The sequence below is a fragment of the Terrapene carolina genome, unplaced genomic scaffold (assembly GCF_002925995.2).
Source record: "Terrapene carolina triunguis isolate 2854851 unplaced genomic scaffold, T_m_triunguis-2.0 Scaffold42, whole genome shotgun sequence".
Classification (NCBI taxonomy): domain Eukaryota; kingdom Metazoa; phylum Chordata; order Testudines; family Emydidae; genus Terrapene; species Terrapene triunguis.
The window spans coordinates 33,310,882-33,327,310 of record NW_020664393.1 but is presented as its reverse complement, the minus strand read 5'-3'; the positions used below and the strand labels follow the sequence as shown (position 1 = coordinate 33,327,310).

Sequence of the window (16,429 nt, the reverse complement as noted above, 5' to 3'; positions counted from 1 at the left end):
GTCTACTTCTGTCTTATTTATGAAAAATACAGTGTGTACTCCCAAAAATTATAGCACTTACTGTTTGAATACAGAATGAATTTTCTCAGAATTTACAAATGAATCCATTAATTAGTGTCAGTTCAAATGTATTTAAATATGGTTCCATTAAAAATACAATTTAGTTTCAGGCCTTGTTTTCCCTCAAATGATCTTAATAACAGACTAATATAGCCTTCAAATTCCCAGATAGTTAACACTCGTTGAAATCTTTTGTATAAACTAGATTTGAAGAAATTAGGTTGTAATTAAGCTGTTATTAATGATTGTGGTATCTAAGTCTTATGTTTACACAGAATCTAGACAAGCATAGGTCAACAGCTCAGATCACCCTTAACTGGGGCACTGCAATATCTGAGATAACTCAGCCAATCAGTTCTGACCTGTGGTAATATATGAGGGGGAAAAATATGAAAGGACACAAACCCTCTTTCTTTATCAATGAGTTTAATCTAATTTTCGACCACAACAGAAAAAAATCATAATTTTACTGTTATTGCATGGTGTCACTAAAGGAGTTAAGATTATTTGAGTGCATTAATTGTGCATGTTTGAATTTCTTTGAAGTTTAACAGTAACTCTGAATTTCATAGGTGTGCAACACTTATTTTGGGGATAATTACAATATTCCTGCAATTTTTTTAAGCTACCTCTCAAATTTAACTCCAACTTACTTTTTTTTTTCTGGAAATACACACACACGCACAAATTAAAAGAGCATCAGTTAATGTTCTTGAGGATACTTACATTCAAAGAAGGAAGAAGAATATGCATCAACAATCTAAGGGGGGAAAAGCAATTCTAAAATTAAATAAAAACAGCACAACAGAAATTATACAATCACAGCAATGAAAAGAATTCTGAATCACACAATTCCATTTTGAAGGTCAGGAATTCAGTGCAGTTCTCTCTGAGAACATTCGCTATGGCAACTGCTACAAAGACATCTATCCTAGCACTCAAGGGAACATATTCCAACACCAGACAGCTACTGACAATACTATGCACACTGTGTTCTCAAGTATCAGTTATCCTGTAATGCTTTTTCAATTGACTCACATTGTGTATATATGATGCTTACATCTTTTATTGTGTTTTGTTTGCAATTGCTGCACTGCCTAGATTTTTTTTAAATACCGTATTATATACATGCATTGTATATAAAACATCAGGAAGGGAAATGTGTAATCCTATATGTTTACATTACTCTGTTCAAGTGACACCAATCCTAATGGAGACCATTTGGGATTACTGCAGTATAAATAATAATAATAACAGCAATGATATTGTGCCAGCGGCTGTGGTATTGTAGAAGTGCTGAACTAGATCCTTTCCCTGCTTTGAGATTTCATTGTCGGTACTGGATCAGATCACGACCTCTGCTTTGCATCACTCTGAAAGCTGACCTGGGTGGCCACCTGAGGATTCCCCTTGATAGGGAAATCCCATAGTGGTGGCATAACCACCCAACCTCCTTCACGGTCCTAGGTGTAAGACAGAGGGGTGAGATAGGGTGGGGTCATGGGCCAAAATGCTGATGCATTCTGTCTTTGAGGCCACCGCAGCTGACTAACTTAGAATAGCCCTGAGGATGCCCTAAATGGTTTTGTGGGCCAAATGTGCACCCAGGATCGGAGGGGACAAAAAGGTAGCCATGAGCCACCTTTGTCGCCCCCTGCACTGAGAGGAGCCTGGTCAGACTCAAGGAGCGGGCTAACTTTATCTTCTTTTGCCTTTCTTTAGCGTTATGTAATAGTTAATAGTTCTTAAAAGTACTATTTACATGGGGGACTTAACACTGGCTGAAACATATGGGTTTCATTTTGTAAACAGAAAGCATTACTGCCAAATATATACTATATTTTGTTAGTTTTTACAAAGTACATTATAATCTCTTTGAACTCTGAAATCTTCTTGCATGACCAGTCACAAGCTACAGTAGCGGTACAGCTGTCCTCTGTGTCTCTCACTCATGCACAGCCATGCAGTCCCATCACAAACTGTCACTGGTGGTACTAACTACAGGCAGTTCTGGGGTTTGGACACATTAATGCATCTTCTCATCCTAAGACCTCATCACTCAATACTCTGTAATTAATAAAAATATTCTGCTTCATTCTTTTGGTCCTTCAGAGAGGAAAACTCCTTATTTTATGTGCCAAAGCCCCTACACACAGGCTATTTTATCCATGTGTCACTTAGAAAAAATACAAGGATAGAATATAACAAATAAATCCAGATTTTGGCAAACCCATACATTAGTGCTTCAGGGTGGGGGAAGGGCCAGAATCTAGTTGAGGAGCATACTGCTTGCCGCTGTCTAGCATGCTCACAAATAACACTGCTCTACAGCCAAAATGCTTCTGAAATAAATGTAGTCAAACTTTACTAATTCTGGGTCACTGAGAATGAAAATGATGCTTAAAATTGTTGATTGGCTCTAGTTTTCAAGATATGCTATTGGGTCAGTATATACGACCCTTGACTTGGGAATGGCGGAGGATAAGTGAGTTATAAAGGGAAGGGATCTCAATTTAAACCAGAAATGACTAAAATACATCTTTGACTGGATCTAGGAATAAATCTATGACTGGGTTTGGACAGTACTTGCTTTTTAGGCAAAACAATGAATGATGCAATCTGAAGCTGGTATTGCATCATACATGATATGAATTGCATCATGTTATTCCTAGAAGTCATGGATGACACAATCATAACGAAGCTTACATCACTCTGCTGAACAAATTGCCCTATATCAGCTCTAGAAATCATACCGTGTTGTGCTCTCTTATTTGTCAGTGTTTGATTTTGCAAAGGGACACATTTCTGTTTAGCCAAAGTGAGCAGAGATGCCTCGTACTTGTGTGAACAGTGCAGATAACTTCTGCTATGTTTGTGGTGAAGTGACTTTTGCATCACGAAAGTGCAGTATAACCACTATGGTTAAGAAAGCCTATCACCTTTCTTTTGGCTGCAAAATTGGAGATCAGGACAAGAGGTGGGCCCCACACGTATGCTGCAACACTTGTGCAACAAATCTTCGCCAGTGGTTGAACAGGAAGAGGAAATCTATGCCTTTTGCAGTGCCAATGATTTGGAGAGAGCCAACAGATCATACCAGCAATTGTTACTTCTGCATGGTGCCTCCAGTTGGGAAAGGTGTGTCAAAGAAGAAAAAGTGGACTGTGCGTTATCCAAACATTCCATCAGCTATACGCCCAGTACCCCACGGAGAAGGACTGCCGGTTCCTGATGCACCAGAATCATTCTCACTTGAGTCAGATGAGGAAGGGGAAGAGGATGAAACTTCTGGTCCTGAACCATCAATGTCACAGGACCCACATTTTCTCCCATCCTCCTCCTCTGAACCACACCTCATAACACAAGGTGAACTGGATGACCTTGTCAGGGATTTGGAACTACCCAAGAGTAAGGCAGAGCTGTTGGGCTCCAGACTACAACAGTGGAATCTCCTGGCAGGTGATGTTAGGGTTTCCATGTTCCGTGACCGTCAAAAGGATCTTGTCCCATTCTTCTTCATGGAAGGTGATCTTGTAGCCTGCAACAACATCGATGGTGTGATGGCAGCCCTCAACATCATTCACGATCCAGATGAGTGGAGACTGTTCATTGATTCATCGAAGCCGAGTCTTAAAGCTGTTTTACTGCATAATGGCAATGTTTTGCCATCAATTCCAGTTGGTCATGCAGTCCATATGAAGGAAACCTATGGCAACATGAAACAACTTTTGAGGTGCATAAACTATGACCAACATCAGTGGCAGCTTTGTGGCGATTTGAAGGTTGTTGCTCTCTTGCTTGGTCTGCAGACTGGATACACAAAGTACTGCTGTTTTCTCTGCGAATGGGATAGTCGTGCAAGAGATTCCCACTACATCAAGAAAGATTGGCCACTCTAACAGTCATTGGAGCCTGGGAGGAAAAGTGTTCAGCATCCACCACTTGTTGAATCAAGGAAGATTTTGTTACCACCCTTACACATCAAGCTGGGTCTGATGAAGAACTTTGTCAAGGCCATTGACAAAACACAAGAAGCTTTCAAGTACCTTCGTGGAAAATTTCCAAGGTTAAGTGAAGCTAAGATAAAGGAAGGTGTCTTTGTTGGTCCTCAGATTCGTGAACTTCGTCGAGGTGATGCATTTGACCATGCACTGCATGGCAAGGAAAAGATGGCATGGAAAGCCTTCCAGTTAGTGGCAAAAAATGTTCTCGTAAACAACAAGGCAGACAACTACAGGTTGTTGGTGGAAAACCTCCTCAAGGCATACAAAAGCCTTGGTTGCAACATGTCACTAAAGATACATTTTTTGCACTCTCATCTAGATTTTTTTCCACCGAACTGCGGAGCAGTGAGCGACGAGCACGGAGAGCGATTTCACCAGGACATTGCAACAATGGAGAAATGCTATCAGGGCAAATGGAGCCCATCAATGCTTGCAGACTATTGCTGGACAGTGACAAGAGATGCTCCATTTAATGAATACAAGAGACAAGCCAAGAAGCGCCGAGTAGATACTGAATAGGACTAAACTATGTACATAATAGTTTTTTGCCTTTTGTTTCATAATAAATTTGATTTATATAACCCTTTTGCTGATTTTTAAAGTGTTACATAAACAGGACAGGTGAAATATTATCATGTAAAGCAACCATAAACACATGAAAAGACCTAGGTTTACAATTTATGATTAAAACTCTACTATCTACACAATATATATAGACATAAAATGTAAAAACTTAAATATCTTAGAAACAGACGCCAATCAGTTGTTTTAATTGTCATATTTGAATTCAGCATGTCAAAATACATAATAAATAGCACATTTTATCTCTGAAGCAGACGACTTCTCAAAAATTGTAGATCAGTGTAATAGTCTCTGTGGCTCTGCATTCCACCAGCTCCTACAAATCCAGAACTTTTTCCAAGGTAGTGCCATTACCACTCTAGGATCACCCCCCTCCCCAGTCCTTCCGTGAAACTGGAATTATCATTGACTCAGCCAGAATTTCTCTTCAGGGCTCCCACTGAATCGCACACCCTATACATAACCTCCAGCATGGAACCTTATGGAGTCAAGGGCAGAATGCAGTCCATAAAAAATGTTGTGTTTGTCTTATATTTACACATAAAGTCACACAGACAGGGCCGGCTCCAGGCACCAGGCAACCAAGCACATGCTTGGGGCGGCACCTGGTAAGGGGCGGCCAATCTTGGGGTGGCGGGGTGGGGCAGCGCGGCGCGGCATTCCGCGGAGGGGGGGCGCTGCGGCGGCGCGGCAGTCGGGGGGGGGGGCCTCTGGCGGTGCGGCGCTCGGCGGTGGGGCAGCCTGCTTTCCCCTAAAACTTTTACAGAGCTGCTACTGTAGTGAGATTTCAGTACCAGTGTATGCTGTCAGTTCAAATAAAATTAATTCTAATTGTGTCAAACAGTATATGTCACAAAGATGCCATGGGAATTGCTTTTCCCCCCCAAAGAGCTCTATACTAGATGTGCCATGGGGAGAAAGGCTCTGTTACTGATGAGGACACACAGGAGAATGAAACACAGACACAGATTTTTAAAGCAGAAGGTCACAAGTTTATTATCGTTTAACTTTAATGGAGGGGGCACATGTCACAATAGTACTGCACATTGCAATGGACTGTGCAGCAACTGAGAAAGTCACTTGTACAGTAGTCTAAATGATGAGTGTACTGGAGCTACTGTGTAACTGTAGGTAGAACTACTAGGTGGAACATATTTATCAACGCTCCCTCATTTTGTGGAATGTTACTCATTTTATTCCCAAAGCTAGCTATGTTCCACACCAGTTTGGTGTTGCCTTACTTTTATTGCTAAAAACTGTAGACATGTATTTACATCAGAAACAAACATTCATAAACTGAAGTTAAAGAAAGTTATTTCCACTAAAGGACCAAATTTTCCTGCATTCATAAATGTTTTGTGTCCCTCATTTTGGGTCTTTGCATCCCATCTTTGTGCTTTGCTAGTTTGAGCAGTATAAGCTGGAATGGGGTATATCCCCCCTCAAGTTTGTTTGGTAGCATATAAGGCAGAGAGGTTGTGATTTACCCAGGTCACTGTCAGAGTTAGGTCTGGAACTCAGGAGTTGCTAGCTCCCAGCCCTTTTTTCAGGCCACTTCTCTCTTTCGGGGATTACAGTAAATGAGCAGGATTTGGGGTAACACACACAGAGGCACCAAGATGAGAAGCAAAAACAGAGAAAGCCCGGGAAGAGGGAGAAGGAAAATGAAGAAAATGAGAAAAATAAGCAGAAAGAAAGTCAAACAGCAGCACCAAAGGAAGAGAAAAATGAAAGAACCGGAGGGGCAAAATTTGATAGAAACAGTAAATAAATTTCTAGCAGGAAGAAGAAACTGATCCAGTCTTGGGGGGGGAGGCGGAAAGGGGATATTATTTTTGCACAGTAAGAGAAAAAGGGAGACAGAGAAAGGAAGAATAAAATCATAGGACTCCATGCAGAAAGAAGCAGGTGCACAAGGAAGAAATGCAGCCTCTGTGCCATTCTTCTCTGTCCCCCAACCCTAGGGAAGACCCTTCAGAGGGGCACCATGGTATTTGGACAGTGCAGACCTGGATGGGGATGGAGGAGGGGAGCTAGGTTCACTCTTTTGGATTTCCCTCTCCCCCTCCCCCTATTTACTATGGGAGAAACTGGCACAAGTTAATATATTTGAATGATAACTTGTACTGCTTCTCCCCTTTCCAGGCCTTGGGGGATGGGTGGGGCTTCCTGGGTGGTTGTGGTTGTGATAATCCCCAGAAGAATGGCTGCTAAAGAAGCCAGGCTGTCCAGGGGAAGCATGAGCCTGTGGTGTAAAGCAGCAGGGCAGCAGAAAGGGTTCCCTTTCTCTTTATTATATCTTGTTCAGCTTCTTATACCACTCTACTCACCAGAGTACATCTTGAGGCTATCTGAAATGCCACACAGATTTCACATGATCTGTCATTTCTGACTTATTCCATGGCTGTTGAACTTCACCCACTCAATAGAAAAGTGGGCACAAAGCCAAAAGTTTGAACTCAGAATTACTCCTCTCCTTTTGTGGCTTGTTGTCCCATAGAAGAGAAAGCAGGGCATTCACTAGAGTGAATACTAGAGCAGTCTACTTTTTGAAAAAATAGTTAAAACTGAGAATTTTAACAAGGAATTAAAAAGTAGAAATAGGAAGAATGAAAGGTAGAGATTATAATTTATTTATATAAAGCTTACAGTGTAAATTACTCTTTACACACTTAAATGTACACCGAACCAGCAAGAAGGGAATAAAGAAGGGTAGCCATGAAAATACAAAGCAGCAGAAAATATCCATAGTTTTCAGTTAGGTGGATTGTATTTATTTTTCTTTCAACAACATTTTTTAAAGTATTTACCTGCCAGACTTGCACAGAAAATGATTAATTTCCCCTCCCACCTGCTTCTTTTCAGAAACTATATAATGAAGTAAGTGACGTATTTGCTTTATTTATATTTGCTATTTAACAAATACTTCAGACAAACATTCAGACAAATATCAAAAAGGTAGCATTCGGTACATTCCATTTCCTACCCACTATTACAAAGTTTCCAGCTGGCATCATTTATTTCACAGCCATATGCTATTTCCTGGTTTAGTGCCAGTTTTTTAACCTGCAAAATTTGTTTTACTCCCTATACCATGACTTCTTATTTTAGCCAATAATAACCTTTGAAGTGGCACATTGCCTTTGAAATTCTATGTATATGGAACCTGCTCCCTTGTCTACCAGAGCAGTAATATCGTCAAAAATCTCCAGCAAGTCACTTAAATGACACCCCCTTTCTGAGTTTAGGTCAGCTATCTCTAGTTAAATAATGTTTTGCAAGGTATTTCTCACTGAATCCTGAAAAATTGTTTCCTGTGTTCTCCCCACAACTCATCTTAAGTTAATCAGTCTCTAATTGCTTGTGATATCTCATGTGCCTATTGTGAATAATGTTGCCAATTTCCAGGACTCAGATGGCTCCTTGAGCTGTCATCAAACAAATGCTTAAATTTCAGAGTAGCTATGTTACAGATAATATAGTTGTTATATAGCATTGGTAAAAATGCATGGCTAACAAGGCAGGAACCTTTCACACAATTTATAAACACTAAATGGAAGATAAAATAATTAAAACACAGGGCTAAAGGATTGTTTCAAGACCATCTACTAACACCCTACATTGAGTAGTATTGTGCTTAATTTAGTTATCCACTGTGAGTGAGGGTGGCAGAATCAGGCATGGAGATAATGATTATAGAAGACTCCCGCCAGTATAGAGACTGCAGTTTTGAATGGCACTTGCATGGGTCACATAAAGGATGGGAGGCACAAGGTATACATGTGTGCTTCTCCTCCCACATAAGGTTGTGTCACCGTCTGGCACATACAGTTCCTAAATATGCATAAGTAAGGCTGCAAGTTTGTTATGGAGGTCATAGAAGTCATGGATTCTGTGACGTTCCGGGACCTCCGGGACTTCTGCAGCAGCCGATGCAGCTGGCCCGGGGGCCGTTTGAGCAGTTCTGGCAACCCCTGGACCAGTCGCACTAGCCGCTGCTGGGACAGTCTCAGGCCACCGCGCATTCCTCCCCACCAGCAGCAGGAGTTTGGGTGTGGGAAGGAGCTCAGGGCTGGGGGTTGGGGTGCAGGAGGGGGTGAGAGCTCCTCGGAGCTGAGGGAGGGGGATGGCGCCGCTTCCAGGGAGGTGCGGAACCAGGTAGGGAGCCTACGAGCCCCACCAAATATCCCCCCAACTCCCCTCCAACTCCCTCCCAGTGGCGGTCCCAGGTTGCGCGCTGCCGCCCGCCCCCATGGTAGCCCCGGACCACCCTCCCCCAGCACCTGGGGCGCCCACCCTCCAAGATTTAATCAGGGGTATATAGTACAAATCATGGACAGGTCATGGGTCGTAAATTTTTGTTTACTACCCGTGACCTATCCATGACTTTTATTAAAAATACCCATGACTAAAATGTAGCCTTATGCATAAGTTATTCTTTTACACATTTTTAACATAAAAACTGCTTATTTTTTTCAAATTTAACTCTTGCTAGCCCAAAACATGAAATTAATACTTCATTAAATACTAAAATGAATGGGTATACTGTTTTTGGAAAATTATCTACTGAACATGAGTAGCATCCTTTCTACAGCAATTCTGTCTCCATGAATATCATAACAACACCATGGCCACAGGCTCTGCTGGTGTAAATTGGTGCTGCTGCACCGAGGTCAGTGGAGTTGCGCCACTTTTATATCAGCAGAGAATATGTCCCAAAACTCAGATGGATACAATGCTAATTGGATTTACACAGCTGAGCAACTCACGCTATTCAAATACAAACACATGCAACATTGAAAATCTATCCTTACATGTCACAACTTTAGCATTTATTAAACTTTCTTTTGGGGAGATGTGAATGACAGGAAGGCATTTAATTATAATGCATAGAGTTTTGGACCATAATCACAACTCAGAGGTGGTGATATACATTAGCAACTCATACTCATCATAGCATCAGGGTGATGAATTCGTTTCCCACATCAATATGTCAGCTCTGCCTCCCCTGTTTTCAGAAAAAAATATACCCTTAAGATGTAGATACTATTCCTTTCATGTTGAAATTAAGATATTAATTTCTTCTATGCTGAATGCATATCTAGAAAACAGTTTTAACTTGTGATTGATGAAGAACTTGCAGAAGGGCTGCTGTCGCATTCCTAATATATCTGACTAGCACAAAAGAAACATCTCCTGATTTCATCAATTCAATAAATGGAAGGGTAAAAGCAACACTTTGTGAACAGGAAGAACATTATAAACAGAAGATAGGCGGCTCAGTGCAATTCATTTCCATTTACTGAGTCTATAAGGAAAAGATGGTCCTGCCAAATTCAATTTACTTTATTATGTTGAGGGAAATAATGGTTCTTTTTTTAAAAAATGGCCAGATTCAATTACAACTATAGTCAATTATGTTCCATTTCGCAGAAGGTCATGCATACAAGGAAGAGGCACATGGAATTGTTTCAGGAATTAAATCAGAAATTTCAGACTCTGGACAGATTTCGGGACGTACCAAAATCAGGAAGTATGGTAAGTATATTGTTATCTTCTTATGAATTTAAAATATACTGGTTTGTGGACTCTAGCAAGCAAGCAAATGGATTATGTAACACCATTTTATGGTAAGATAATGTTATTGTGTACTACTCTTAAATAGCCCTAGGACAGAGAACCAAAGATATCTACAGTATTCTTATGTTTGACAAGACTCATTAGATTTCATAACTAGACTATAACGACTCACAACATCATTATTGCTGACAAGTAATTGAATTGAAGGAAGCACATTTAAAATCTGTATATGTCTACCAAGCCTAAAGGATTTATACCGAGAAAGTAGTTCATTAATGCAGTATGGCTAGTGTAATGTTTTCTTGTCCTAGCCAAAATCATTTGTTATATCTTCAGCTAAAATCAGTCACAGCTGATGTGCTTCTGAGAGTATATATTGTCCTGTATTATCGTGCCTGGGCTGTAATAGATTTATAAATATTTACCATTTGAAAATCAAAAATACAGTAATCTGTAGTTGACTGTTACCCTAATTGTCTGTGCACAGCAAAAATAAAACTAACCTCCTTTATTTAGGTATGCTTAATAATGAGAATAGAGAATGGTGGATTCTCCTTCATTAAAACAAATAGTTTACTGTGCCACATTTATTAATCAGCAATAGTATCATTATGATTTCAAAAGTGCACATTAAAAATAAACTAGAAGTGTTTCCCTTTATATATTTTCAACTCGGAGGGCCAGACGCTCAGCCAATGTGAAGCCAATGGAGCTATGCCAGTTTACATCGACTGAAATCTGGCCCTGAATTTGTGCTCCTCAGGGGTTTGTTGAGTATTTACTTTAGCTATGATCTATGCGAATTTGTACCCAGTTCCCACCTTTCCCTCATCCAAGTTTTGCCTTGTGTTTGGGATTTGAATGAATTCAAAATCTCAAAGGAAAACTTAGCTGAAACCATTGTATCTCACCTGGTTTCACATCAGCACCATTCAAATCTACATATTTAATATGATTTTGATACAAACCATACAACTGGCCGAAGCATTCTTGAAAGATTTTTAAAATATAATGTACAAACATGGTGTAAGTTTCATCTGTACAACAGATGAAATTTGTATGGTTTGGCATTTTGTTGTAAACATTTTGCACAGCTCTACTAGTGCCATCTATAATAAAAGTAAAAGATTGTATGTCCTACGTAGACAATGCTTTTAATTATAATTAATATTTATTAGATGCTTTGTTTCTGAATATTAAATGCACCCTTAGTTATATATATTGACTAAAATAAATAATTATTGGTTTCTGCTTTCCAAATTATAGTGCTTTCTTGGCCTGATTGTCATTTTATAAAGCAAAATCTCTCAGAAATGATTTCTATGGCCAAACTTATTTTCCAGAACAAACATCCAGACTGCAATTCAGAAAACAAATTTGCAGTGCAGCAAGAGAAGCAGTGTTGTTCTAGGAGGCACAAGAGGCATAATCACGTGACCTTCGATTTCTGTCAGGAACCAAATGGAGGTCAAATGGTGAATATTTAGGGCTTATTCCAGAGCCTACTGAAATCAATGGGTGTTTATATGCTGAAGATGTTGTATTTAAACTCAAATCTTCAAAAGAAACCCATGTTTTATCTTTTAATCAATGCTGTAAGATGAAGTATTCAGAACTTGATATCACTTAGAGTCCCTTTATGCAGTCTTTAGGGTGAAGTCAATGTGAATTTTAGATGCACAAGGAATATGGCATTGGGCCCTTGCAGGAGGATTCTGTGCAAATCTGTTTTTAAATCCAAAACTTTGAATTATCTTACCTATTGGGAAATGCCTTCTGAACAAAATCTGGTGAGAAATGACTTCTAGGGTCTACGCATTTTTCTTAAAGTTAATCCCTAAGAACTGATATGTCTACACTGCAACAGAAGGTGTAATTTGCAGCCCATGTAGGCATACCCACACTAGCTTTAGTCTATCTAGCTTGCTAAAAACAACAGCGAGGGCATGGCAGCGTGAGTCTCAGGGTATGTCTAAACTGCAATTAAAACCCTGCGACTGGTGCATGCCAGCTCACTCCGGCTGAGAGGCTCAAACTAAGGGGTTTTTAATTGTGGTGTAGATGGTCAGGTTCGAACTGGAAACTGGGCTCCAGGAGCCTAGGCTCTAGGACCCTGCAAGGTGGGAGGGTCCCAGAGCTTGGGCTGCAGCCTGAGCTAAAACATCTACATTGCAAATAAACAGCCCCTTAGCCCGAGCCCCACGAGCTAAAGTCAGTTGGCATGGACCAGCCACGGGTGTCTGATTGCAGTGTAGACATATCCTGAGGCTCACACTGCCATATCCTCACTTCTATTTTTTGCAAGCCAAGTACATTAAAACTAGTACAGGTACATCTACATGAGCTGCAAATTACACTGCTGGTTGCAGTTAGATGTTGCCATAGATATTAAAGGTGGGAATAATAGTCATTATTTTGTGGTTCTCACATGATGTTTTGTGTTACTTCTACTAACTTAACTGTGCAGCCACCATTAACAAATACAAACCCACTTTCTGGGACTGTGCTGACGTCAATCTGTTGATGCTGGTACACATGACTATAATGCTTTGGCATTAAAAAGCGTTTACAGAATTGAAGATTTTGTTTTTCAGAAGAAATAACAGAGTCAATTTCAGGATCATTCAAACATATGAGAAAAAATCCCACTATTTGATTTGAAAAGTGAAAAAAATTAAAATTCGGCATTAAAATGATTTGCGGGACTTATTTACAATAGTCAGCCTTCAACCTCAGGCTATATTCATCCCACCATACAGACTCTCATCAATTCCCATTGTACTCTACAGGAGTTGAGGGCTCTCAGCCCCTGCTGGAATCAGGCCACTGTTGTTATTTCATAAGCAGATCATCAAGTTATCCCAACTTATAACCACGCTAGCAACCTCTATTTTACATCATTCCATAATTCAAGAGAAAATCTCTTATTTTCCTTTATTTCCTCCTACTTTTCTATAACATACCGGTAGTTATTAAAATATGGCTCTCAGTGTTGACCCACATGCCCCATGCCATTCTCTATTCAGAATTGGCAGATGCTAGACAGAGAGGATTTAGTTGGCAGCTCAGGTGATGAGGCTTCCAAAGTGCTGACTGCTCAGAGAGAAGTACAGGCTGAATGATGCTGGACATCAGCCACTTCAGCTCCCTTCAAAGTCATTTCCTCTCAGTGACTTCTGTACTACCTCAGTGATCAAAATTATAAACAGAAAATCATTTATTTCTTACTTTTAATTTTTTTCTTCCTGTTTTTTTCTGTCCTCAGGAAAACCCAACACCAAACAAGGCTCCATGGGACAGTTTCAAAAACACGAATGAATACCAACACTATACCACAATAAACGTATTAGATACAGAGGCAAAAGATGCTTTAGAACTAAGACCAGCAGAATGGGAGAAGTGTCTGAACTTGCCTTTAGATGTGCAGGAAGGTGACTTTCAAACAGAAGTTTAACAAAATCAAAACGAACTGAAAGAAAACAAAACAAAAATGAATTCATTGCACTGACGCTAAAGAGACTTGGGAAGCCTGACATTTGTGTCTGAACATTGTGACTACTTTATGTCAGGATCTTCATGTGCCAAATGTCAGTGGTTTTTTTTCGTACAATATATTCCCACTAGTAAAGTTAGTGGAGAACCAGGTGTACAATTCTTACCATCGTGTGTTGTAAGTACCCGTGGAATGGATTTGTAAGGTAATCTTTATAGATAAACCTCAAGCAACGATTCATGTTGTAACAGCTTCATTTGGTTTAGTTTTCAAAAAACTTCACCATGAAGCACAATGTATATATTTATGCAGTTTTTAAAGTTTATAACAGTCTGTTTGGCCATTACTACACTTTTTACTTTATAATATAAAAGCAAAGTTTTTGTCATTAAATGAATGTCTGTTGAGCTACATTCTTCATTGCTTTAAATGCAATAAAGTAATAATCTCACTTTTATATGAATAATATATTTCACATCTTTATTATTGCAGTTTTCTCTGGAAAGCTCAGAGTAGCTTTCTCTGCTGCAGCTGTGTATAAAATATTTAAAATGTTGTATGGTGTAAATAAACTTTTGTCTACATATCAGTTTTTTAGTGTATTTTATTTTGGATTTGTTGATCTGCAATTTGCATATTTATAAAGTTTTCTTTAAAACCAAAGATACTGAAAATGTATTCTGAGTTTTAATAGCATACTGTTATTATTCCTTCGAGGCTAATGATTTTCAAATGTAATAGTAGGTTTGTATAGCTGTTCTGTATTTTCTACTCAGATATTCTTTGGAAACAATGTACCATGTAAATTGGACTTGTCAGAATACTGCTACAGTTGTTCTATTATGCACGTATTATGTTTTTCTGTCTTGTTGTGGAAAGACAACTAATAGAAAACAAGTAAGGTATTATGCACAAAGCCTCAAGGAAAATGTTGATTTATAGTAATTAAATTGTGTGTATATACACAATAGGAAGAAAGCCACTTGGTGCCTCTTGTTGCTGCATGACAAACAACAAGAAAGACTTATGCACCTATAAAGGATCAAAAACTCAGGAACATATTTTTTAGTCAAATAAAAGTGAATACACTTCACATTATAAATCAAAAACGTAATGTATTTTCGTATTAGGGGTCCAACTATACAATTAATCAAGAGGCAAAGACTGAAGGCACTGATTATCAAACCTGCCTGTGTGATTTGGTAAAGTCACTCTGGTCAGACCTAAAAATGAGCCAAAAAACACAATCTTTTTCCAAGAATGAGGGGGTTTGAATTCCTGTATATGAATCTGTACCTTTGTTTATGGACTCAAATCCAAAACAGGAAAGGACTTATTTTCTACTTTACAGATACTCTACAGATGCTGCTGAAATTACACATTCTTACAAAATGCTGGAAGTCTCTCCAGAACTGCAAATTTTGTGAAATTTCCAACTTTCAAGATCAGCTCTGCAGCTTTTTGGTACCATTGAATCCAGGCAGTGTTACCCTTGATTGAGTCTGGGACCTAATCTTTAAAATAATCTGGAACACAGCCTACTAGGCTCGTCTCTATTCAGAATAGCTGCACTACTCTCCTTCAAATCAGTATGAAAGGGAATATTATATATTAATATCATTTCATATTTACAATAATAGGAAGCTTTAAAAGCAAACTAGACCACCAAGCTTTCAATTTTTTATTTGATTGACTTAATGTTAAATCTGACCTGTCCTGTCTTAAACAGTCAAGTGCTTGAGTGGGCACATTCATTCACTGTCTTTTTCAAATGGTGCAGCTCAAGCTGAGACAAGCACTGGAAAAAAATGGAATGTATAAATGTATTATTATTTATTAATAGTATGTAAAGCACTGACAGTGTGTTTGGCACTACACTAAATCCAAACAAAATAAGAGCCTTACTCTAGAGAGCTTACAGCCTAAAAGCTACTCACAGAGAAGACCAGATGTACTGGGATACCCAAAAGAGGGAGATAAAATATACATTTTTTCAAAAGTATCGATCTTTTTCTTGTGTTAAGAGCCAAGTCTAAAACTGAATATGAATCTGAAAACTCAACAGTTCAGACCTAACATCCTGTCCATCTTTAGATGTTAGTCATTTATTTTGTTCTAAACAGAGAACATTCTTTGAAAAAAATGTTAATTAAATTTACAAATTGAATATGCCAAAAACGTGTTTTAAAAAGCAAATACATTCTAAAGAAAGAACTTATTTTTCAACAGTGTAAATACACATTAATTGCATAAGGCCATCTGCTCTCCACCTGCTCTGCAGCACAGTGAGGGATGATTTCTAACAATTTGCTGCTAGTCAGAATGTGGCCAGGACCCCTTTGTATGGGGAAGCAGTGCCTATAAGTCATGCTACTCGCAGCAGATACACATCTGTCAGATAGCAACGCAAGACATCCATGCCTTTACTATGCAGTATGGGTAATGGGGATATAGCCAGCCTAAAGGAGCTAGGAAACACCTGTGCTGTGTTGCATGAGCCTATGGCAAAGTGATGTAACTGTTACCAGAATTTTCTATGAGGATTAATGGTGTTAATTCAGTATTAAGTTTCCTTTCATGCTGTGTGACATCCACTGGAGGGGATAAATGAATAATGCTGCTGCCAAGCAATCAATGGCAGCATGGCAATGCCAACCATACTGGCAGTGTGGTGATTAGGTGTGGGCCTGAAGACTGCACAGAAACAATG

The 16,429-nt window shown here is 39.2% G+C and overlaps 1 protein-coding gene across 1 annotated transcript in view; it reads left to right on the top strand.

Annotated features, from left to right (window-relative positions):
* The window catches only part of ADGRB3 (adhesion G protein-coupled receptor B3), a 600,480-nt gene extending 586,216 nt beyond the window's left edge, over positions 1-14,264 (top strand). Inside the window, exons 30-32 of the mRNA XM_026654815.1 lie at positions 10,080-10,184; positions 11,570-11,701; positions 13,492-14,264. Of these exons, the coding sequence (XP_026510600.1) occupies positions 10,080-10,184; positions 11,570-11,701; positions 13,492-13,680 (426 nt within the window). The 3' untranslated portion in view covers positions 13,681-14,264. The remainder of the gene's footprint in view (positions 1-10,079; positions 10,185-11,569; positions 11,702-13,491) is intronic.
* The last annotated feature ends 2,165 nt before the right edge of the window (positions 14,265-16,429 follow it).